General features: G+C 44.5%; 1 protein-coding gene across 3 annotated transcripts in view; it reads left to right on the forward strand.

Annotated features, from left to right (window-relative positions):
• The window catches only part of KCNJ5 (potassium inwardly rectifying channel subfamily J member 5), a 244426-nt gene that overhangs the window by 122571 nt on the left and 97258 nt on the right, over window positions 1–24597 (forward strand). The window contains exons 3-4 of one of the 3 annotated variants that reach the window (XR_012155936.1): window positions 16424–16557; window positions 17398–18147. Coding sequence is in view for 1 of the 3 variants with exons in the window: in XM_073321017.1 (XP_073177118.1) it covers window positions 16424–16428 (5 nt within the window). In the remaining 2 variants the exon portion in view is untranslated. Of the gene's footprint in view, window positions 1–16423; window positions 16706–17397; window positions 18148–24597 lie in introns of those variants that run through there. The other 2 variants (XR_012155935.1, XM_073321017.1) reach the window with 2 other exon arrangements.

The raw sequence follows: 24597 nt of genomic DNA on the forward strand, positions 1-24597 counted from the left end.
ACACACCAGTATCTGCAATTGCCCCAGGAACGGAGTTCCTAGGAATTTTTGGTCATTAGCAATTATGTTGTTGGTATCCAGAAATGAGCATAGCCAGCATTGCAGAGTTAAACCTCCAGCAATCATTCAGAATATGGGCATGTTCACACTATTCAGAGTAGGAAGGGCCTAAACTGGAAATCTGATACCAAAGGGCTTTGGATCTGGATCCACATCTGAGGTTTGCAACTTGGACCTTTTTCCATTACTGCATGAACTAGAACACCAGGTCCAAATTCCCACCAACTTGGGGAAGTTTGGATTTTGTTCAGACCAGATGTTGAGCAGCCTCAACACCCATGTGGCTGCTCTGACTTGGCCAAGTCATGACTTTGGAGGGAGACAAAGATTACAGTTGGGCAAAATTGCTTTGGTGAATAATAAATTTACCAAAAAATATTTTGGGGGCACCAAGACTATCTGTGAATTTGGGCTGATGGTGGTGAATAGTTTCTGCAGAAAAAAAATTGATTTTTTTTAAAGTCAAAGTGCTTCATTTCAGCCAGTTTGAAACAACCCATTTGACTGTTTGTTTCAAAATGGCATTTCATTTTGAAATGTAGCTGTATTTATTTACTTTTTTAAAAGGTGAAAGCCACCCAAAAACTAAAAAGCAAAATGAAAAAAAAAAAAAGGTTTCGGTGTTTTGTTTCATTATGAGTGGGGTTTTTTATCCAAGATGGGGTTTTTTGGTTTTTGTTTTTTTTCCCCATTTCAGTGAGAAAAAAACAAAACAAAAAAGACCAATTGATTTAATTATTTATTTTGGTTCAGCCCCCAAACTGAAAAGTGAATTATTTGTTCATCAATAATGAGGACACACAGCACATCGCCTTTCACAATGGGGCCCCTATCATTGTGCCCCTCCCTTGAGCAGGGGTCGCCCACGTATGGCCCTGGTGTTCTGAGAATTCTAGATACCAAAGCCTGGAATATAGGTCAGAACCCTGCTAGAACTTCCAAACTCTGCTTGTGAATAGGAGGAGCAAATATTCCTTCCATTAATGAGCCTAATTTTCCTCTCTGTCAAATTAATGAGACCCCATTGGATCAATAGAAAGAGAACAAAGTATGTGCGAGAAAGAGAAACATGTCTTTCAATGGAACGGACCAAAACAAAACCCTAATAGCAGACAGCTGGGAGGTCAGTGGCACTGCAGATTTAACAAAATAATCTGGGGACACATACTAAAGGAGGCAGTGAGGCCTAGTGTATACAGCAGTGGACTAGGACTCAGGAGACCTGGGTTCTCATCCCAGCTTTGTCCCTGGATTTTTGCATGACTTTGGCCAGGTCATTTCATCTCTGTGCCTCAGGTTCCCTATCTGTAAAATGGAGGTAATGATAATGACCTCCTATGTAAAGCATTTTGAGCTCTATGGATGAAAAGTGTTCTGTAAGGCCAAGGATTATTACAGTGATGGGTGTAATGGGAATATCCACAATGGATAGTTTAGAAGACTAGATTAGATCCAATGGGAGGCTGGCATCAGCAATAATTAAAAATGAGAATTCTGTGTAATGCAGTGAACCTGCCCATAGAAATGCCTCATTCTGTCATGTTGCCCATTTAGTGTGGGGCCCTATCTGATGCTGACCAACAGCAGGGGCTTCACAGAGAATTTTAGAAACCCAATACTGGACAGTTATGGAATAACCTGTACATAGGCACAGCTTCTTCCTGACCCCAGGCACTTAACAGTTGGCTCATCTCCCCTAGGAGGAGGATTTAAGCCTCATATATACATATATATAATTTTCTAATGTGAATATAGTTCTTCATATAAATATATAAATATCAAATCCTTTTCTAAAATTTTCACTTCATTAATATCACGTGGCAGTGAGTTACGTAAATTAACACTTTCTGCCATTGCCATCAGGCTTGCATTTGCTAGTCCAGCTCTGATTGGGTAGATGTGATGGCCACCGTCTTGGCTGACACACCAGGGATTGACCCCGGGAATGTCCAGAGCTAAAAGCATGACTCAACCTAACAAGCCAAGGCTAGCTGTGGTAGACTCATATCCTCTGTGGATTGGCACAGCGTGGGCTGAGTAATACGTGTTCACAGGACAAGAGAACCATCTCCCCACCCAGCCCTAAATATAACATACCAGCTACATCTCAGAAATGCTAATGTTCCAGAGACCACAGGCATCTCCAAGAATCTTACCTACTGTAAGGAGTTATGGGAAACAGAACAGAAGGCTGTTTAATGAAGTAAGTGGTTGTGAATAGGGGAGGGAGATTCTGGCCCACAGAGGTTCAGGGGGAGACGCCAGCCTGCCCCAGACTGTCACAGGCAATAGCCTTAATACCCCTCTGAACTGCTCGAATTTTTTGTGAATGAATCATTTTTCCCTTGGGGGGGGGGGAGAAAGGCCCTTTTTTAAAATGAATTCAAATTTTTCAATTTTTTTCAACCAAAGCCAAACATGAAAATAAAATGGGGTTTTGCCCCCACGCCACCTCCCTTTTCTTTCCAAAGTGGAAACCCTGAGGTGGGGGAGGGGGAATTGTAAGATTTTTCAAGACCAAAAATTCTCAATACACGTTTTTGTGAGGGGGGAAAAAAACTGGAGTAAATAAAAGCTCCCTTTTGAGAGCCACAGACCAGAAATTAGTTTGTAGCGTGGTTGTAGCCCTGTTGATCCCAGAATATGAGAGCGACCAAGTGGATGAGGTAATGCCTTTTATTAGACCAACTTCTGTTGGTGAAAGACCTCTGTGTAAGCTCAAAAGCTCGTCTCTTTGACCAATAGAAGTTGGTAAAAAAATATTACCTCACCCACCTGCTCTCTCCAGAAATTAATTTGGAATTTTCTCACAAAATCACCACACTAATTTTCAACTAGCTTCCCCACAGGGCTGCACTCAGGGCCAATAAGGGGTTAAGAAGTAGTGAGGGCTGGCCCTCATCCCCTCTGCCAAATAACCCAGCTGGAGAGAATTAACCCTTGATTGCTGCTGAGGGAACAGAGTTACACAGAACTCACCAGTGAGCCTGCAGAAGCCAGGTGGAAGTTATAGCCCTGTTTGGGTGATTTTTGATGTCTATTTGTGATGAAGGGAGCAGCTAGTCAGAGACTAAAGGACTTTGGGAGTGAGTTTCTTGCTTGTTCAGTTGAAAGCTGAGTTTGAAGCCTGTGCAGAAAAGAACCATTCTTTCAGTCAAGTTAAACAGCAGGGGTAGCCACTTCTTTGCCTGAATGCTTGGTTTACCATGCCCTGGGCTCTCTTTGCCTGCCATTCAGAGTTCCCCATAGCTGTATGCCTTTTTTTTTTTTTAAGGGAGATGATTGGCTTCCCTTTGGAAAGGACAGAGCAAGAGGAAAAGCCTCTGTGTTTCTAGAAAGCAAAGATGGCCTCAAGGAAGACCATGACCTTCTCTTGGAGGTAAGGGGGATGGAAAGGGCTGAACTGTTGCCTTTGCAGGCTGTCTGCAGAGAGAGAGAGAGACAGCTCCTAAGTGGGAAGCCAAAGCCAGGCTTTGGAGCACCAGATTGCAGCCCCCTACCCTAGCTGTACTGTAGGAAGTTGCTGTAACCCCCAGCCTGATGCATATAACCACTAGGTGTTGGTTACATTGTCATGGTGCATTTCTAGAATTGTTCATTGTCCTAGAGCCAAACATGTCCTTCCCAGCTAGGAAAGGTGATTAAGGTGAAGAACAAATGCATGCTCTACTCTGGCTCATGGGTGCTGCATGGGTCCCTCTGCGATTCCCCTTCCTAAACCCCCTCACTACACTATTCCCCCAGCAGAGGGACCTTACATTTAAAAGTGCAGTACACAGAAAACAAAATGATACTTGCATATCCACAAGCTATGGTTCTTGTTAATAATAACTTGTCAGTAGCCTAAAGGCACCCCTCTCTAGTAGAGTGTTAAGCTCTATGGAGCAAGGACTGTGTGTGTGCAGATCCCAGCCCAACAGTTTGTCTTTTTCCCTCCTCCCCTCTCCGCCCCTCCCCCAAGTCCTTGACTGGGCCCTGTCACACAAGTAAAAGCATTTAGAATCAGGGCCTCATTGTGCTAGGTGCTGTACAAATAAATGGTACAAGACAGTCCCTGCCACCTAATGGGCTGAGACACCTAACTGTAGTGAGATTCATTAGTACAGACTCTTGCACTTGTGATCTTGACAGGGACCTCTATACAGGCCCAGGGCATTGCAGTAGCTGGTCTGATTGCAGAATGGGGATTCACATGGACAAGGCAAACAAACAATAGGAGGATAGCAGTGCTGTTGTACGCATTTTGAAGATGGGGAAATTGAGGCTCTGAGAGATTGAGTGACTTGCCCAAGTTCCTATGTAATGCCCCGTCTTGAAAATTTCAGGATAGCTGTGCAACATGAATTTGACACGGGAGCAGCAAAGTTTTGGTGTGATGTGCTGGTTGGTAAAGGGGGTCCTTAATTGTATGCCAGTGTATATAGTGCATGTATTGAGAAGAGCCCCACCCACTTCATACTGAAGCTACAGAACTTAAAGGGGGCTGGCAGGGAGATGGGGTGGAGCAGCAAGAGGCAGGTGATGGTAGGAGTGAGGCAGAGAGGGGTGTGTTCTTGTCTCTTTCCTTCTGTTCACCTCAACGCCCGGCAGGTGGGAGCTGGATGTTTCTGTGGGAATGTCTACACTGCATTGTAAATCCAGATCAGTAGGACCAGGGCTTGTGGTCTTGGTGTTTCCAAGGCTGTGCTTGAGCATCTATGCTGCGTTGTAAGCCTGGGTTTGCAATCGCTGGACCCAGGTCTCACAGCTGTGCTAATCCATCCGTATTGCACTATGTAGGCCTGACTAGGGCCGAATCCACACTGCAAAATGCCAGGGGTTGGACCTGAGTCACAACAGGACTCAGGCTCAGATCCGCCCTCCTGGGCAGGTCCGACGACCCAGGTCCTGAGTCGCTCGCTGACAGACAAAGTCAGACAAACTGTGTTTAGACAGTAGGGGTTTGGGGCTCAAACCTGAGTCTGGCCCCAGGTTTACAATGCCATGTAGACATACCCAAAGGGTATGAGAGTACTGAAGGGAGCCCCAACTCCTTCATACTCAGGTTACGGGACTTAGAGGGGGCTGGTAGGGAGATTGTGACAGGGCAGCGAGAGGCAGGTGACGGACTGAGTATGGAAGGGTATGTCTACACTGCAATCAGAGATGCCTCTGCAACACACGTAGACACACCTGAGCTAGCTCAGATAACAATAGCCGTGAGGCCAGGGCAGCACAGATTAGCCACTTGAGTACAAACCCAGGGTCCCCGGAAGGGACGCACAATCCATGCTGCCATGGCTTCACTGACAGCTAGTTGAGCTAGCTAGTCCGGGTACGCTTCCTGCGGTCACACCTCTGACTGCAGTGTAAGCAGACCCTTTTTCTGCAGCAGAGCCAGGCCTGTGATCACTGGCACTGCCATCCCAATGCTGCTGAGTCCCATCTCCCAGAAGAACAGGATTCTTCTGTTTCCTCTTGCAAGTACTGAAATGGCAGCACCTTCTGCCGGTGACAATTCAGCAGTGAGTCTCGCCCATCCAGTTCCCTCCTCCTCACCTAGATGCTGACCACAGTCACTTTCTCCACTTCCCTTGCCTGCTCATAGCATTTTAATGCTAATACTGCCTTTCATAGGGCTAAAAGTCCTGACCTGGGGCACTTCCGGCCTGGCTAGATCATTAATCTTCTCACTTTCTTGGTATTTGCAGAATCGGGAGGGAGATGTGTATCTTTAAACCACATGTAGCAAAACACAAATGCCTCTAGTTCATTGTACAAACTCCACTCACCAAATCAAGGCAGCGAGAAGAAATACTTCTCCTTGCACTGAAGGAAATGACTTTAGACACAGCTGCAAATGACTATTTGTTTAGTGCTGGAGGAAAACAGACTAGAACTGTAGTAATTCCAGTGGCAGAGTCAGCACCCTGGGATTAGCCCTTTCATAAGGTTAAACTTACAGTGATGTGTGTTTCCTTTCAGCACAGAAAAGGAAAGGTAGGGGGCGGCCAACATGGGGAGGGAAGGACAGCTGTGGTAGGGGGAGGAGGGGAAGGGTTGAGTGGGGTGTACAGGTGGGTTTAGGCAGCTGGGGGGAAGGGGCTCATAGGGAGAAGACTTGTTGGGAGAACTTGTGGGGACAGGCAGGGTGGCAGTGTGATGGGGAGGAGGACATAGTCTCTAGTGGCAACACATGATTGGAAGAAGCAGATGGATGGCCCTGGTGGCACATGCGTTACTTTCATGGATACAGTTGGCCAGACTCTGCAGCAGTAATATCGATAGGGACAAGAGACAGGTTCTGAAAGTGAGGAGGGCTTACTGAGGACACGTGACCTGGCCCCAGGAAGATGACATGCCATCTGAAATGCAGTTAGTCAGGAGGCTGTTGTTGTTCCTGTTGATTTCAGTGGTAGCAGAAGCAGTGTCCCACTTGTGCAGTGATGATTTCAATGGCCTGAATCATGATGGCAGCTATCAATGCTGTTTGCTAACAGCTAGTGTGTGGTTAAAATGTTGCTAAGAGTAGTTGAGAACTGGGGAAGGCAAATTCTTCTATCTGACTTAGGGGAAGGGGGGAGAACATCAGATTGCAGCTCGCTTCATTCTGGCTTGCAGGGATGTTTTAGTGGAGGTGATTGTTAGCAGAACTGACCCAAACTGGATCACCAACCAGTGATTTGTGCCATACCACAAAGCGGTTTCTAACTAGGTCAAACACAGACTTTTTGAAAGTGCAAGAAATACATCTTCACCCGACAGAGAGGGGGATAGCTGTTTTGATGGGACAGTAACACGCCTTCTCTCTGTTACACATGAGGGCCAAAACTTTCAAAACCCAATGATTTTTGGATGCCTCTGTTCTTGGATGCCCAACCTGAGACACCTTAAAGGGGCCAGGTTTTGGGAAAGTGCTGAGCACCTGGCCTCTGAAAATCAGGCTCCTTAAAAATGCCTCAAACCCAGGCACCCAAAATCACTAGTCACTCTTGAAAACCCTGGTCTTGATCCTCCCCACACCTGAATTCTTTGCAACTTCCAGCATCTCCTCAGATATCAGCAAAGAGTTAACAGCAGAGCAAGGTCTGTTACAAGGATTCGTATTATTCCATCTGAAATAGCTTTACAAAATAGATTACAGTGCATTATAAAGGATCTTGCGGTCATTAATGTGAATTGAGTTCCTACTGTATGAAGATTGATTTCCTGCATCAGCCATCTATTGGGTGAATAATGCGTGTGAAGATGCAGAAACTCTAGGCATCAGCCTGTTTATCAGAATAAACAGTGTACTGTAAAAATGCTCAAAAAGAGACTTAAAGATGCTTTAACAGGAATTTGTAGGAGTAATCTCAATTTTTTTGCAGTTGGTGAGATACGCACAAGCAGGGATTCATTAAAATGGGGTCTCTGGCCAGGGCCTTGTTAAAGTACAGGCAGAATAAGCCTAAGTGTAGGGCTCCTGGAGTCATATGACTATCTCAGCTCTCATTTTAAATGTTACATGCGTGCAAACTGAGTTAAAAGAACATTATTAAAGTTGCAAAGGTCAGTTATTCAAAAGAGAGTAAATGCCAACATTAAAGTTGTGTGCACAACCTTATTTTGCCCTCTTTGTGGGTAAGCGGTCTAGAATCAGAGAAATGTAGGGCTGGAAGGGATCTTGAGAAGACTGAAGCAAAATAGACATTAAATACTTCAGCCTTCCTGATGTCATGTGATGTGAGGTTCTAGGCTTTTGTTAATCTTTCTCTTGCTCTGAATGTATGTAAAGAATCTTTCTTTATTGCCTTTTCTGTCCCTTGGGAGGTGTAACTCATTTTCTGCCTTAGCCTTTTTGATTTTGCCCCTATGTATTTGTGCTATTTCTTTTGTGCACCTCCTTAGCAATTTGTCCATGTTTCCCCTTTTTATAGGATTCCTTTTTGATCTTCAGGTCATCAGAAAGCTCCTAATACAGCCACATTGGCCTCTTCCTGTCTTTCCTCTGCATCAGGATAGTTTGCTATTGCAACTTTTTAAATATTGTCTTTCTGAGAATCTGCCAGCTGTCCTGAATTCCTTTTTCCCTTAGATTTTCTTCCCATGGGATCTTTCGTACCAGTTCTCTGAGTTCTGTTAGTCTGCTTTTTTGAAGCCCATTGTCCTTATTCTACTGCTCTCAGTCCTTCCTTTCCTTAGAATCACAAAATCTATTATTCCATGATCACTTTCACCCAGATTGTTGCAAATCTAAAGGTTGAAGGCAAATTTCTCCTTGTTAGAACCAAATCTGAAACAAAACATTGTCCCTGATACATACTGGATATTTTAATGTTTTTTGCCATGTTACAGCTATGCTTTGTCTTGAGGAGATTTTTAATTACAGGGTCTTATGTGATCTTTACCACAGGCCTCTTGCCTTATTCAATGCGCAGGATGGACAGCGCTCACTTAATGAGCAGCTATTCCATTATTTTGTTTTCTCCCCGTTGTTCAAGATATGGACACGTTTTATTGACTGCACTCTAAATTCAAAACATGCCCTAAAAACATTATTTTCCTTAATTTCCCCACTAACTTTTCTACAATGTCCAGCACTGTAGTATTTGAGTGCTTCTCAAATATTAATGAATTTATTTTCACAAAACCCCTGTGGGGGTGAGAAATTCCATCATGTGGCATCATTTGGGCCCCCCACTACAGAAAGGATGTGGACAAATTGGAGAGAGTCCAGCAGAGGGCAGCTAAAATGTTTAGGGGGCTGGGGCACTCACATGACTTATGAGGAGAGGCTGAGGGAACTGGACTTATTTAGTCTGCAGAAAAGAAGAGTGAGGTGGGGATTTGATAGCAGCCTTCAGCTACCTGAAGGGGGATTCCAAAGAGGATGGAGCTCGGCTGTTCTCAGTGGTGGCAGATGACAGAACAAGAAGCAATGGTCTCAAGTTGCAGTGCGGGAGGTCTACGTTGGATATTAGGAAAAACCATTTCACTGGGAGGGTGGTGAAGCACTGGAATGGGTTACCTAGGGAGGTGTTGGAATCTCCATCCTTAGAGGTTTTTAAGGCCCAGCTTGACAAAGCCCTGGCTGGGATGATTTAGTTGGGGTTGGTCCTGCTTTGAGCAGGGGGCTGGACTAGATGACCTCCTGAGGTCTCTTCCAACCCTAATATTCTATGATTATCTTGACACCGACATTGATCATCAGCTGGGCTGGAACCTTTTAGCACTGCTGCACAGTCTTCTGCTGTTTGAGCTACTGGAGTAATTGATAACAATAGTAACTTGTCATCCTTGATGTGGACTAGGACTCCACAGGGTTGGGACAAATTGTCCATTGGTTTCACAGATATTTGCTGGGGGAAATCCTCAGAATACACAGACTGTAATAAACAAGAAATGTTGCTGACAGCAGAAGAAGGGTGAGACTGAGGAAACATGGGTGCCAGGCTCGAGAAGGCAAAGTTCTCCCAGACACTTCTGCCTGTTCCCTGCCCCATCCTCTCCAACATGCTCTAGTCCTGTGTCTTTCCCACTCCAAGTTCCTCATCCCAATACCATGGTCCTCATCTAGCTAGCCCCGGTCTCCAAGCCTCCAGTTTCTCATACCAGTTTTAGGGCTTGTCCACAGGGGAAGGTATTCCAGAATAGTTATTGCTGATTAACTCCACATGTAGATGCTTTTATTCTGAAATAAGAGTGCCTTATTTTGAATTAGCTTAATCCACTCCCAAAGTGGATTAAACTAATTTTGGAATAAGGCACACTTATTCTAGAATAAGTGTGTCCACAGATGGAGTTAATCAGGGATAGTTAAGGCTACGATTTTTGTCACGGAGGTCGCAGAAGTCATGAATCCATGCATTTTGGAGATCGCCGTGACTTCAGCCCTGGGGCAGTGGTGCTGGAGCTGTCAGCTGAGGACCCGCAGCTCCCAACCCCTGCAGGTAGCAGGGGGCCCTCCGGCGCAACTGAGCTGCCAGCCCCTGTGGGCAGCATGGAGCCCCAGAGCCCCAGCAGTGATGGGTGCTGGAGCCTTTCCCCTCCCCATTTTGTCTCTGCTATTTTTAGTAAAAGTCACCGACACATCATAGAATATCAGGGTTGGAAGGGACCTCAGGAGGTTATCTAGTCCAACCCCCTGCTCAAAGCAGGACCAATCCCCAATTAAATCATCCCAGCCAGGGCTTTGTCAAGCCTGACCTTAAAAACGTCTAAGGAAGGAGATTCTACCACCTCCCTAGATAACTCGTTCCAGTGTTTCACCACCCTCCTAGTGAAAAAGTTTTTCCTAATATCCAACCTAAACCTCCCCCACTGCAACTTGAGACCATTACTCCTTGTCCTGTCCTCTTCTACCACTGAGAATAGTCTAGAACCATCCTCTCTGGAACCACCTCTCAGGTAGTTGAAAGCAGCTATCAAATCCCCCCTCATTCTTCTCTTCTGCAGACTAAACAATCCCAGTTCCCTCAGCCTCTCCTCATAAGTCATGTGTTCCAGACCCCTTATAGTTTTTGTTGCCCTTCGCTGGACTCTCTCCAATTTATCCACATCCTTCTTGTAGTGTGGGGCCCAAAACTGGACACAGTACTCTAGATGAGGCCTCACCAATGTCGAATAGAGGGGAACGATCACGTCCCTCGATCTGCTCGCTATGCCCCTACTTATACATCCCAAAATGCCATTGGCCTTCTTGGCAACAAGGGCACACTGCTGACTCAGATCCAGCTTCTCGTCCACTGTCACCCCTAGGTCCTTTTCCGCAGAACTGCTGCCTAGCCATTCGGTCCCTAGTCTGTAGCAGTGCATTGGGTTCTTCCGTCCTAAGTGCAGGACCCTGCACTTATCCTTATTGAACCTCATCAGATTTCTTTTGGCCCAATCCTCCAATTTGTCTAGGTCCCTCTGTATCCTATCCCTGCCCTCCAGTGTATCTACCACTCCTCCCAGTTTAGTATCATCTGCAAATTTGCTGAGAGTGCAATCCACACCATCCTCCAGATCATTTATGAAGATATTGAACAAAACTAGCCCCAGGACCGACAGCACTCCACTTGACACCGGCTGCCAACTAGACATGGAGCCATTGATCACTACCCGTTGAGCCTGACAATCTAGCCAACTTTCTACCCACCTTATAGTGCATTCATCCAGCCCATACTTCTTTAACTTGCTGACAAGAATACTGTGGGAGACAGTGTCAAAAGCTTTGCTAAAGTCAAGAAACAATACATCCACTGCTTTCCCTTCATCCACATCTTACCCATTTGTTCCCTGAGGGAGTCGAAGTCTGCTTTCCTGAAGTCCAGGGTCCGTATCCTGCTGCTTACCTTTCTTCCCTGTGTCAGGATCCTGAACTCAACCAACTCATGGTCACTGCCTCCCAGATTCCCATCCACTTTTGCTTCCCCCACTAATTCTTCCCGGTTTGTGAGCAGCAGGTCAAGAAAAGCTCCCCCCCTAGTTGGCTCCTCTAGCACTTGCACCAGGAAATTGTCCCCTACGCTTTCCAAAAACTTCCTGGATTGTCTATGCACCGCTGTATTGCTCTCCCAGCAGATATCAGGAAAATTAAAGTCACCCATGAGAACCAGGGCGTGCGATCTAGTAGCTTCTGCGAGCTGCTGGAAGAAAGCCTCATCCACCTCATCCCCCTGGTCCGGTGGTCTATAGCAGACTCCCACCACTACATCACTCTTGTTGCTCACACTTCTAAACTTAATCCAGAGACACTCAGGTTTTTCTGCAGTTTCGTACCGGAGCTCTGAGCAGTCATACTGCTCCCTTACATACAGTGCTACTCCCCCACCTTTTCTGCCCTGCCTGTCCTTCCTGAACAGTTTATAACCATCCATGACAGTACTCACAGGCATCCATGAATTTTTCTTTATTGCCCATGACCTGTCCATGACTAAAAATATCTGTTACAAAATCTTAGCCTAAGGGATAGTTAATTCACTTTAAATTCACATACTACCTTATTCCAGATTGATTTTTTTGCGTGTGTAGACAAGTCCCTAGCCTTCATTTCAGATCTTCCCATCTCAGTCCAAATCTCCTTGTCCAATTACTCAGCTCCCCGCTTCCAGGCCACTCCTCTGATCTCTCTCTCTCTGTCTCCTTCCCATCCAGCCAACAGTTGCACTCCCTGACCACATTGCTCCATCTCACAGGCTTCTAGTTTCCCTCTCTGAACTTCTCAGCCAATCTCAATGCCCCACCCAAGCTCCTTGTCCCACTGTCTTTGTCCAGACAGTCCCAGCCCCCTGGTTTCTCAGCTGATCTCACTGTCTCTTCTCTCCAATCCATACACACATCAATGTGTCCCAGCCCAGCGTTTTCCTCTCCCCTTAACCCCCACCGGCCTTTAGTTCTGCTCCCTCCAAAAACTCCTCGCAGTCTTCTACTCTGCTTTGCTTCCCCCCTCCACTTACATGGGGCACCTTCCTCCTCTGTGCCACCTCGGCAGAGTGGGGAGGAGACAACCTAATAATATATATTTCTCTCCCCCATGGGGAGGTGAAGAACTGAAAGCGTAACTGATGCAGTAGTGTCTGCCTAAAGCTGCAGAGAGCCTGAACCAATCGTTTCAGAGGTCGGAACGACCCCACTGATCTCTGAAATCTGCTTCTCTGGGATACTCACACTAACAGCACCCCCACAGAGCCCTGTAGTGGGTGTGGGGGGAGTTGCAGCTTGCTGTTGCCATGCCCCGTTGTAGCAATGCTGGGAGGGGGCAGACAAAGCCCTCCCCCCCACACACACGCTCAGTACTATGCTCAGGTGGGTGGAGGTTGAATCTTCTGTCCTCTGAGACAGCGCTGAACGCAGGGAGCAGAGCTCCAGGAAGGCCCAGCCAAGGAGTAGTGCCATGTCCCTCACCAACACAGCTGATGGTTCTTATGTAGCTGGTCACTGCCAAGCTGAGAGAGGTTGGAGCCTCAGGAGTGGAGCCTGGGGTCCAGAATGCTTTGCTCCAGCTCTGGCTGGTGGCCTTCCCAAAGGACTGTACTCCTGCTCCGCAAGCTGAAAGGTCCAGCAAGTCTCATCTGGCTTTCTGAGCTGCCTGTAAAAGGGCTAGACTAGTCAGAGCAAAGGCCTTTAAAGAGGCCTGGGTGTACAGCATGTTAGTGCTGTCTTTGCCATGCTCGTAGAGCAGAAGATGACAGTGTTTTGGAAGCTATTCAAAGTTAGGCCCTAATCCTGTTTGGGGATCGGCTGCTGCAGAATCCCCCTGGCTCTTTGTACAGGTGTAGAGGCCCACATAAGCAAATCCTGATGCAGGCTTCAGTCCTAGAGGAGCCAGCTGATAGTGCCACCTCTTCGTTGCCCAGCCCTGGGGGAGAGATTACATCTTCAGCCAACTGAGGAGTTTGGTACCAGAGTTCAGGGTCTCGGGGTTGAACTGTAAGGGTGGGGATGGGGGATTCCAGGGCATCTCCACTGTTAACCGAACAAGGTTCCCATAAAATTCGTTAGCTGTAGCTATAAATTAATCCTCGCTGCGACTATTGTGTAACAAGATGGCAATCCTGACTGTGTCTAAATAATTCATGCTATTAAATTCATTACATCCAGCACTCGTTTACCCGCTGTGATGACAAATATTCCTCTCTCTCCATAGACAGCATATGTTAGAATCCACCAGGCACAGAGAGTAGCAGTCATCATGAAGAGCCTGTACCACTCGATGCATGGCTGTGGGTGTGGGGGGGGGGGGGGCAGGGTTTGGGGAAAACAATGCAGAGCTGACTTGAGTGTTTCTATTAATAAAATGTCCAGAAATGAAATGGCACCCACATTCCTTCATGTACCCATAGGTTTGGCAGAATTCAACATTTATTTTTTAGGATTTCAATGGATAATACTGATTATTGTTAATCTTTTTTTTTTCAGTTTGTATCCACTTTTAATTTTTTACAGTTGTGGGAAATTATGGGAGAGTCAGATAATTATTGTTTAATGACCGTAGACATTGATTCCAGAAAGTTAGCTGTTTATAATTATTAAAGCACAAGCTGTCAACATCACATGTCTAAATATACAAAGTAAATTATCCTTAAATCCAACTCTTAAATTCTCGAGCAGAACATTTTTTGCCTCTCTGTAAATTTTAATGATTATGATGGTGTGATAAATGAAGGGAGGGAAGTAGCTCCCTTTTATGGACACCCAGCCAGCCTGTAGCTATAAAATCCCTCTTAGTAGCTGTTCTCTAATTGCTCTACCTGTAAAGGGTTAAAAAGGCTACTGCTATGAGGAAGTGAGTGGGCACCTGGCCAAAAGAGCCTATGGGAAGGCTAGAACTTTTTAAAATTTGAAACAAAGGCTCCCCTTTTGTCTGTCTGTCTGTCTGTTCTCCTGGGGAGAGGCGGACAGGGCAGCAGTGATGCTGTAAGAAGCTTGGGGCCAGGTATGAAAAATCCTTGGTATCACACCTAGAAACTGCTCATTTGAAGCCCCAGATATGTAAGAAGATCAGGAAATGTCTTGGAAGATGCAATTAGGATTCTCTCTTTTTTTATTTCTTCATGGCTTGTGGACTTTTCTGTACTAACCCAGGTGCTTTGTTTCGCTTGTAACCTTTAAGCTGGACCTTAAGAAAGCAATTCGTGGTGCTTAATCCTTGTAGTTGCTCTTTTAAAATCTAGCAATAGCCTGAGTTCCCAGGTGTATTTTCTTTTTTTTAATAATACAATTTACCTTTTTCAAGAACAGAATTGGGTTTTTGTGTCTTAAGAGGTTTGTGCATGTTGTTTAATTAGCTGGTGGCAACAGCTGACTTCCTTTTTTTTTCTTTCTCAGCTCTTACCTGGAAGGGGGGGTGAAAGGGCTTGAGGGTACCCCACAGGAAGGAATTCCCAAGTGCACCTTTCCGGGCTCTCAAAGGGGTTCTGCACTTGGATGGTGGAAGCATCTACCAATCCAAGGCCACAGTAACCTTGGGAGTTTAATACCAGCCTGGAGTAGCCCATATTAATTTTTAGAATCCTTGCGGGCCCCCACCTTCTGTACTCAAAGTGCCAGAGTGGGGAATTAGCCTTGACAGATGGAAATATTTTTTTTCATCAGTTTGAGTACGCAGTGAAATTGATATTTACCGATTTAAAAATCTCTAATCCTTCCAAGCCTATGTAGACAAAGAGGCACAATCCAAAAAGTCTGAATCTGACTTCAAATTTAAACTTCCTCAGTGTATCTTACAAAGTGCTCAGCCATGTGAGTTTGTTTTGGACTCACCTCTAACATAAATTGAATTGTACTTTTAAAAATGTAGCCCCGACGTTAATCTTCTCACCAGCCATCTGCTAGCCAGAGGGCTTTACAGGAGAATGCTGAGCCATAGGTATGAGACCAACCCATTTATCTGATAGCTAGCAGGACAGGGCTATGCCTCTGGAAACTGCTTCTGCTGACTGTTCACCCAAGCAATAGGGTTGTAATAAACTCTAGGCCACACTGCAAGATCTCGGTGGTTCTTCCCCCTCCCACATTCCCCCACCCCAAAGGAGGAAATAGCAAGTTTGGGTGTAAATGGTGCGGGGAGAGTCACTACTTGAAAATAAATTACCAGTAGGGAGGCCTTTAAGGTGGGTGAGAGTGGGTTTAAAAATGGGATGGCCTTTGTTTGGAAAGTGAAAGTTCTGGGTTCTTTCCAAGCTTTGCTGCAGACTCACTAGAAGATCTTGGGCAAATCACTTCATCTCTCAGTGCCTCAGTTTCCTTCTCTGTAATATGGGGCTAGTACTTCTCTACCTCACCGAGGGATTGTGAGTCTTAACAAACTTGTCTAAAGTGCTCAGATTTTTGGAGAGCAGGGACTATGATTTTGTGCTTCTAATCATTTCCCAATAACTGAGCTTGAAACAGGGAATCTAGGTGTTTAAGCCAGCACAAAAGAGAAATGATACCAATTCAGAGATGGAACAAAATTCGCTCTCAAAACACATGTAGCATATTTAACTATGTAAATGGTCGAGCAACATCTTGTCTACTGCACCTTTAAATCTTAAAAGATTTTGCCATCTGCGGAAATGGGGAGCCATTTTGTGCTCAGCTAAAAGCAGAATGCTGGAGGCACACACATTGCGCTCCCACCTAGACACTTTGCTCCTGTTCTATTTTGTTGTTGTTGGACTAAAATAAAGGTAACTGTCACTGAGAGCATTTTATTCTTTGTGCATAGAAAAAACATAACATTTGGGCTCAACTTCTGAAGTGTTTAAGTATATTGGGGGAAAACAGATGGCTTGATTCCTACACGCCCAATGTTTCTAACATTTCTATATTGCTGTACTAATAGGGCATAAGATGATTGAAAGGTTCACAAATATGCTTGTCACTCTTCGGGGCTCGTAATCTTGTAATTAACTGAAGTTTTAAATTAATTTTACAGTGTGATCTCTATCAGCTTTGTCATCTGGGCTGCACAGGCATGATCATCCAGAGCAAGACTCAGACAGAACCATTTGGGGATGCTATTGAGACATCTTTCATCCCTTTCCTACATACTTCTTTGGTGTCCTGCCAGTAAGTACAGTATACACTTGCCCATATTTCCTTAACCTATAAAAAAAAAATTAGTCACGTTATTGTCAAGTTAGCTTACAGGTATCCAAATTTTAGATGCTCTCTGTGAGCAGTTAAAGTTAGTAAGTTATTTATTTCCACATGAAAGTAATAGATTGGAAGTTGGGGGTGCATTTTCATGTAGGAAATGGGGATTTTTATCCATGACAAATTTATGAAGAAGTGATGCAATTCCTTAAGCTCTTTCATTTAAAACCATATTAAACAAAACCCAATGCTCTGTCACTTTAATGTATGAATAACTTGTATGATAAATTTTAGACTAAGTTCTTCAAAGGTTTGCCTAGTAAATAAGTGTCTCTTTTAGTACATTGGGGATCATTGGTGGGGAGGAAAGGCCTGTTGCTGATGGGTTTATAGGAGTGTTTTTAATGTGCTTGCATGCAAAGGAACCGTGTAAGAAGAGGTGGCTTATTGATCATCTGAGCTGGAAGAAAGGATGAGATGTGCATGTTAATTTGATGAGCTAATGAGTATTGGGACCCCCTCGATCAGGGGGATTGGGGAGAAAAATGGCACTCGGCTTTCCTATAAACCAGAAAGAGCTACTGTGGTATGCAGACTTCCTTAGTCACAGATTTGCCTTTTTGGGATGCTGAAAGAGAGAGGCTTCGGCCAGCCTGAGAGAGTGAATGTTTTAATTTATCAGGTGTCTCCATCTTGTTTAATCAAAATGACTCTAAGCTTGGAGCCTATCCAGCTATGTCTGTCTATTCTGGTTAACCTTGATGTTGGGATATGCACCTGATCTATGCCCAACACAGCTGATTTTTGTTTAAGATAACTGGAAACAGCAAGGAGTGACTGTTGAGGGGTGCCTTGGCAAACAGCTGCCTGAACTCTGACCTCAGAGGCGGGAGGCTAAGCCAGGAGGGGAGTAGCAGCTGGAGAAGGTCAGTCAAAGGCAAAAAATAAGTTGTGATCTCCCCAGAGATGCACATGGCTCATTCCTGGGCTTAGTTACGCTGAGCATGGTTTGCTGAGACAGATCACCAACAGGTAATTGGTAATTAAATCTTGTACATGGCCAGTCTCTATGGCTCCCTCATTGTTTGGAGTGTCAAAGATTTTTGTTTGTTTTTAATGTGGCCTGCTATCTTACTCTAGCTTTTCCACATAATACACAGTATAATGAAACATGAAATATTATGCTCTCTCCAAACCTATTTATGGTTTAATGGTTTAATTAACATCAGACTTTTACTGAGCATGTCAAGATTGGAGACATCTCATAAGAAAGAGAAATGCAATCTAATCCAAGGGTATAGGGCTCTCAGATATGGCAAAGACAAGAGATGAGGAATGAGCTTAAAATGGCCAAATCAGCTGATACAGATGGAAAAAATATTACTACCCTCCCATCCCCGCCCCCCCTCCGCCCAAAAAACCTTCAAAATTAAAATTCCTCCCACAACTTGAAATTCTATGGCAACATTACAATGTCATAACCAGCTGTGTATCTTTTGAAAGATTAAAAGACATAAAGTGAAAAGTAAGGAAAAAAGAACAGTGATGCAGAATGATATGGGGGTGGGAGAACACTTAGTTGAGGTTGACGGGGCAGGGAGGGAACATCCCCTACATCAAAACTCCAAATACATCTGTGTCCTCTTTTGCCATGGGAGTTTCATAGACTGGTTGCATGAAATTCCAAGAAATGTAATGTTTAAAAAAAATAATAGAAACTGTAAATGAGGACTTCTGGCAGAATGACAATACAGTCCCAGCAGTAAACAAGCTAGTTAAGATGACAAATGAGGTCATTAAAGTAAATAGTATTGTCATAAATATAAAGGGAAGGGTAAACCCCTTTGAAATCCCTCCTGGCCAGGGGAAAGCTCCTCTCACCTGTAAAGGGTTAAGAAGCTAAAGGTAACCTCGCTGGCACCTGACCAAAATGACCAATGAGGAGACAAGATACTTTCAAAAGCTGGGAGGAGGGAGAGAAACAAAGGGTCTGTGTCTGTCTGTAGTCGTCTTGGCCGGGGACAGAACAGGAATGGAGTCTTAGAACTTTTAGTAAGTAATCTAGCTAGGTATGTGTTAGATTATGATTTCTTTAAATGGCTGAGAAAAGAATTGTGCTGAATAGAATAACTATTTCTGTCTGTGTATCTTTTTTGTAACTTAAGGTTTTGCCTAGAGGGGTTCTCTATGTTTTTGAATCTAATTACCCTGTAAGATATCTACCATCCTGATTTTACAGGGGGGATTTCTTTCTTTCTATTTACTTCTATTTTTTATTAAAAGTCTTCTTGTAAAACACTGAATGCTTTTTCATTGTTCTCAGATCCAAGGGTTTGGGTCTGTGGTCACCTATGCAAATTGGTGAGGCTTTTTATCCAACATTTCCCAGGAAAGGGGGGGTGCAAGTGTTGGGAGGATTGTTCATTGTTCTTAAGATCCAAGGGTCTGGGTCTGTAGTCACCTAGGCAAATTGGTGAGGCTTTTTACCAAACCTTGTCCAGGAAGTGGGGTGCAAGGTTTTGGGAAGTATTTTGGGGGGAAGGACGCGTCCAAACAGCTCTTCCCCAGTAACCAGTATTAGTTTGGTGGTGGTAGCGGCCAGTCCAAGGATAACGGATGTAATATTTTGTACCTTGGGGAAGTTTTGACCTAAGCTGGTAAAGATAAGCTTAGGAGGTTTTTCATGCAGGTCCCCACATCTGTACCCTAGAGTTCAGAGTGGGGAAGGAACCGTGACAAGTATAAACTGAGTCTCAGCCATGGCTAGGAATCCTTATTATGATAGACAGGTTTCAGAGGAGCAGCCGTGTTAGTCTGTATTCGCAAAAAGAAAAGGAGGACTTGTGGCACCTTAGAGACTAACCAATTTATTTGAGCATAAGCTTTCATGAGCTACAGTCTGAATGCATCCGATGAAGTGAGCTGTAGCTCACGAAAGCTTATGCTCAAATAAATTGGTTAGTCTCTAAGGTGCCACAAGTACTCCTTTTCTTATTATGATAGAGGATATTAACATGACAAAGGAGGTTGAGGGAAACTCACTGATGACAAGTTTATCTGGGGCATGGGAGTGGTGCATCTCTGTTTAGCAGTTCCAGTTATTTACTTTCCTTGTAAAGTGCTAAATCCATTCTATTTAGCTGAGAATTAATAGAACATGTTTTAGAAGCACATTAAAGTTTATAAACTGCCACCTCGCTAAGCAGCATGCACAGTGCCTCTGAGCTTAGTGTGAGGTCTTCTGTGGTTTGATTCAACTAGGTTTTGTGACTTTGGATTTACAGGAAATGGTTCTCTCACTCTTCCATATCTACAGACTATTGCTTGAGAGCACTCCTCCACTTTCCAGCCCTGATCTTTTGTTTTCCTCTGAGCAATTACACTGCTTGGTTACAGGAAACATCAATATCAGGGTAAGAACGGAGCATGTGCTGCAAAACTAATCTTTCCACAAATATTGGTGGAAACTTCTAAGCTAACTTGACTGCCAGAGGTGCTCTAACTATAGCTGGTAAGAAAGCATGACTTAGTTGTGATTAAAAACTTCATGGAATTTTCATCCTTTTGTTGTTGCTGTTATGAAGTTGCAAATTTCCCGTCAACTCCAGTTGAGTTTACGGATGAGAATGCTCACTTACGACTCCGTCCTCCAATGTTCTGAGCGCCTCATCTTAACAGGAGATAAGTAGCTCAGTACATCAAAAGATATCAAGACTGGGGAACAGCACATTGTCAGCAAAGGATGGAGATTTTCCATGGGTTGTGAACTTTTGAAATCTCACATTAAACCTGATTTAAAAGTGATGTTTGTCCAATTGGGAAACACACACGCCATGTGCACTGTGTGTCCAATCAAAACTAGCCAGTGCACCTTAGATGTTTGTTTACTTACAACCAACTGCTTGTGAACAGTCTATGAAGCAAGAACATATCTAGCAAGTAACTGCATAATGGATACATTCAGGGGATTTGAAAGCTGTTCATGGATGACTCCTGAATGGAAAAAGAGGCAAAATTGTCATCTGAGTTATTCACTTGGCTCTAACAGGGACAGTATTAAAGAAACAAAATGAGGCCGTTCCCTATTTGTAGCATGTTACATTTGTTAGGACTGACTTTCCTGTGACAACTTACTGTCCCTGACACACTAATCTCATCAGCCCAGTTTGTTTTTTTCCAGTTTGGTTCTATCCCTTTGTGTTTGTTCCCTTCTCTAATTTTGGTGTCATCTACAAATCTGATCATGGTTGAATTTATACACAAGAAACATTACACAGTGAAGGTTTAAAGCAGCTACATGAGGTGCAGTAGGGTGTTGGTCTACTAATGACTTTAGGTGGCTAAACAACTTGCAAGAAACCCTAAGAGTTGTGGACAGGGCTACAAATAGCAGAAAATATCACTGGTGGAAGATGTGCCGATGCTGCATCGTAATGCCAAGCAACTCTGCACACCCCCTGCAAGCTGTCACTATGAGACACAGTTTTAGAACCTGACACAAAGTCCATTGACATCAATGGAAGGTCCCACACCATCACTCATCAACTTCAGTGCGCTTACTACTCGGTGTGATGGAGTCCAGCGATGGGTGTTGTCCACGGTGCTGAAGGACAACGTTCACTCCTTAAGCCTCATCGGCTTTGCTGTGCTCTCATCAGAATTACCAATTCATACCCTTGTATCACAGTGCACTTGAGGAATCTTGTACCCTTTAGATTCCTGAAGGGGATCCTGGCTTTTGTCTGATATAAAACAAGGCTTTGGTAAGGGAGGCAATGTTGTCTAGTGGATAGGGCACTGGACTGGGAATCTTCAGCCCTAGGTTCTATCCCCAGTTCTGCCACTGGCCTGTGTGTGACCTTGGGCAAATCACTACCCTACTCACTGCCTCAGTTTCCCCAGCTGTACAGTGGAGATAATGATACTTGCTTATCTTGTGTAAAGGCACCTTACTAGTGATGTATAAGAATTAAGTTCAATGTCTGGGTTCGCCCCATTATAAAAGAGCCACTTCCAAAATTTAGATCTAGGTTTCGATTTCACACCACAGTTTTAGGGTGTTTTGGAGCCAGGATTTTTATTTGAGCCCACCTCTAATAAAGCTAAAATCACTATTAAAGTAGCGTCCAAAGACTCCAACCAAGGTCAGGTCCTTTTGTGCTCGGCATTGTACAAACACATAGTCAGAGGCACTCCATTCCCTGAGGAGCTTAAAATCTGTCTTCACAAGATGGACAAAAAGTGAGGAGGGAAATGGACGTACGAAGAGATGAGATGACTCACCCATGGTCACATACCAAGTCACAGGTAGTGCACAAGAGAGCATAACAACTTGCTATAGCTGCCAGCTAGAGGATGTACAAAACAGGTCAATGTTATGGTGTGAAAGATCCTAGGTTCAAATCCTGCTGATGATCCATGATAAGAATTATTACACAAAGGGATTCTCACATGTTAAGTATCACAAAAAGAGACCAATGTTTGAGGGCCAATGCTGGGGTGTAAATCTGGATAAATGCCAGTGGAAACCACTGGCTTAACAGAGAGGGGCAAACTGTGCTCTCTGTTATGTAGTGATACATATTTTTTTTCCATTTGACTTGCAAAGGAGATGTTCCCTTAAAAGCATATTTCTCTCTCTTCTCTCCAACACTGGCTCATTCCATTCCTCACTGCTCGTCCTTTAAAGATGAAGCAGAAAGGGAAACCATGTAATTATTTCCTCTGCACAGCAAATGCAGACTTCATTCTAACTTATCATGGCAGGGAAATATTGATTTGCATGAATTGTTAAACAGAAGGTGTATTGAAGTCTCTCTTGAGGCTGAGAGTGGTGATACAGCTGTGTGAAGGAGAGCAAGCTGGGAGTGTTAAGAATTATTCAAGGCTTTTTTTTTTAAACAAATGTGACTTTTATTAGACATACAATTTGAAGTATGTTTTTTGGAGATTACTTAATGTTTCTTTCAATCATGGAGTAAAATTTTTCAAGGCTTTTGTAACCTATATTTGGAGAAATACTGTAGGTTGGATTGAGGAATCTGTATTTTAAAAAAGGGGGGGGGCACAAATCATGAATGGCAGAAGAGCTGTAAGCAGGGTGGGGAGTGGTTAATAAGGTCTCTAAGAATGATGTTCACCCAAGTGATCAGTGCTCATGGAAAGTTCCTGATGTGGGGATTCTGCTGCATAGGGAGGAGGGCAGATGCAGAACACATGTGCAGGGGCTATTTGCCATCCTGTATGCATCAGGAAGATGGACTCCATGCCAGCAACCTATGAGCTACATCTTTGCATTGTGAGACAGTGAGGTACCCACTGAATCTCTGTTGCACAGCTCAGGCTGTGCAGGGGGTTGCATGAGAATTGCAATTGCTATCCTAGCTCAGGAACTAAAGTAGAGGCAGCAGAGCTGTCCTGTGCCCTGTGTGTGGAATCTTCCCTTATGGTTTGAGCTGGGATGGGGATGTCATTTACAAGTGAAATTCACACAATTCTCCACATAGAAATTCTTTCACTAAACTTCACTCAGGGCAGATGGGCCTACATTTACCAACCTTAAAACCGAAAATTTGCCATAGGAGATCAGCACAGCAAGGCATCTGGTTCAGCCTCCTGTCTGATGCTTCAGAGCAGGGTCAAAAAAAAAAAAATCTCTCCAAGGCAACTGGCTGACTGGCCCATGCACATGGGGTCTGCTCCTGCTCTATTGAAGTCACTAGGACGTGCAAGTGCTCAGTTCTTCTGAAAATCCGGCTCCAAGGCCGAGATTCTCAAAGATAGCAAAGTGAAATCATTGGGAGTTAGCAAACAAAACACCCTTGAGACTTTGGGCCCAAGAACTTAAGTGGAGCGTCAGTGGCGAGAGAGTACAGTGAGAGGGGCTAGGAAAAGTGGGTAGGCTAGCAGGGAGCAGAACATGCTAGTTCTCGGGCTTCTAATCCTGTTTGGGAGATCTCTGCAGTTTGGGTGAAGTCTGAAGTGACTGATGTGAAGCCTTCTTGAGGTTTGTCTCTTATTAAGTAGCATCACCTGGAGCTCCAGAAGAAGTACTGACAGGTTTCAGAGTAGCAGCCGTGTTAGGCTGTATCCTCAAAAAGAAAAGGAGTACTTGTGGCACCTTAGAGACTAACCAATTTATTTGAGCATAAGCTTTTGTGAGGTCCTGTTCTTTTTTAGAAGAAGTACTGTAACATTAGAATCACAGCTAAAAGGCACCAATTCCTGTTTCTGACAAAAGCCCTACTCCCTCCTTCCCACTTTTTAAAAAAAAATAATCCTATGGGGCTATAATTAACAACCCAAAATGTATGAGCCCTGCACAGGGACAACTACCTTCCTGGGGCAGATGGGGCATTATTGGCCCAATGAGAGAATGTTTCAGAGGAGAGTCATTCTCTATATTGAGCCAATGTTTTTCCCCCTTAAAATCCGCACACTGGGGCAGCCATCACTGAAGCGTGTTCTGATCTTACTCCCAACCCGGGTAAATCTGGTGGACCTTGTTGGAGAAACCCTGTTGCATCAGCATTATGCGTGTGTCACCGAACTCAGAATCTGGCAGGGTATTATTCAATGCACAGCAGAGAACTCAAACTGAATTAGCTGTGCCAATCTGAGTGCCGACGTTAAACAAGCCAGGGCATGTCTGCTGCAGTGCATGAGCCCACGCATTGCTAAACACTGGCTGAGCTTAGTGAATAGGGAGGGATGTTTTTTATGTTTGTGAATTGGAGCCCTTCAGTGGGTTCGACATTGAAGGCAGGAACCCTCTAAATTGTGGTCTGCTCCCTCTTGTCCTGGTGTAAAGCAAGAGTGACTCCTTTGAGGTCAGTGAACTTACTCTGGATTCTCACTGGTGTAGCTGAGCTGGAATCTGGGCCCCCCCAGTATTAGCACTTGCAGCTGGACTGGTCGTTCTTTTATTCCCCTGCTGCGTTGAGGGGTGCAGGGGGCCGTATCTCCTCTTCACAAGCTATTCTAGCATTAGTGAGGAGGCACAATACACTTCCC

The sequence above is a fragment of the Lepidochelys kempii genome, chromosome 22 (assembly GCF_965140265.1).
Source record: "Lepidochelys kempii isolate rLepKem1 chromosome 22, rLepKem1.hap2, whole genome shotgun sequence".
In the NCBI taxonomy this organism is placed as follows: Eukaryota; Metazoa; Chordata; order Testudines; family Cheloniidae; genus Lepidochelys; species Lepidochelys kempii.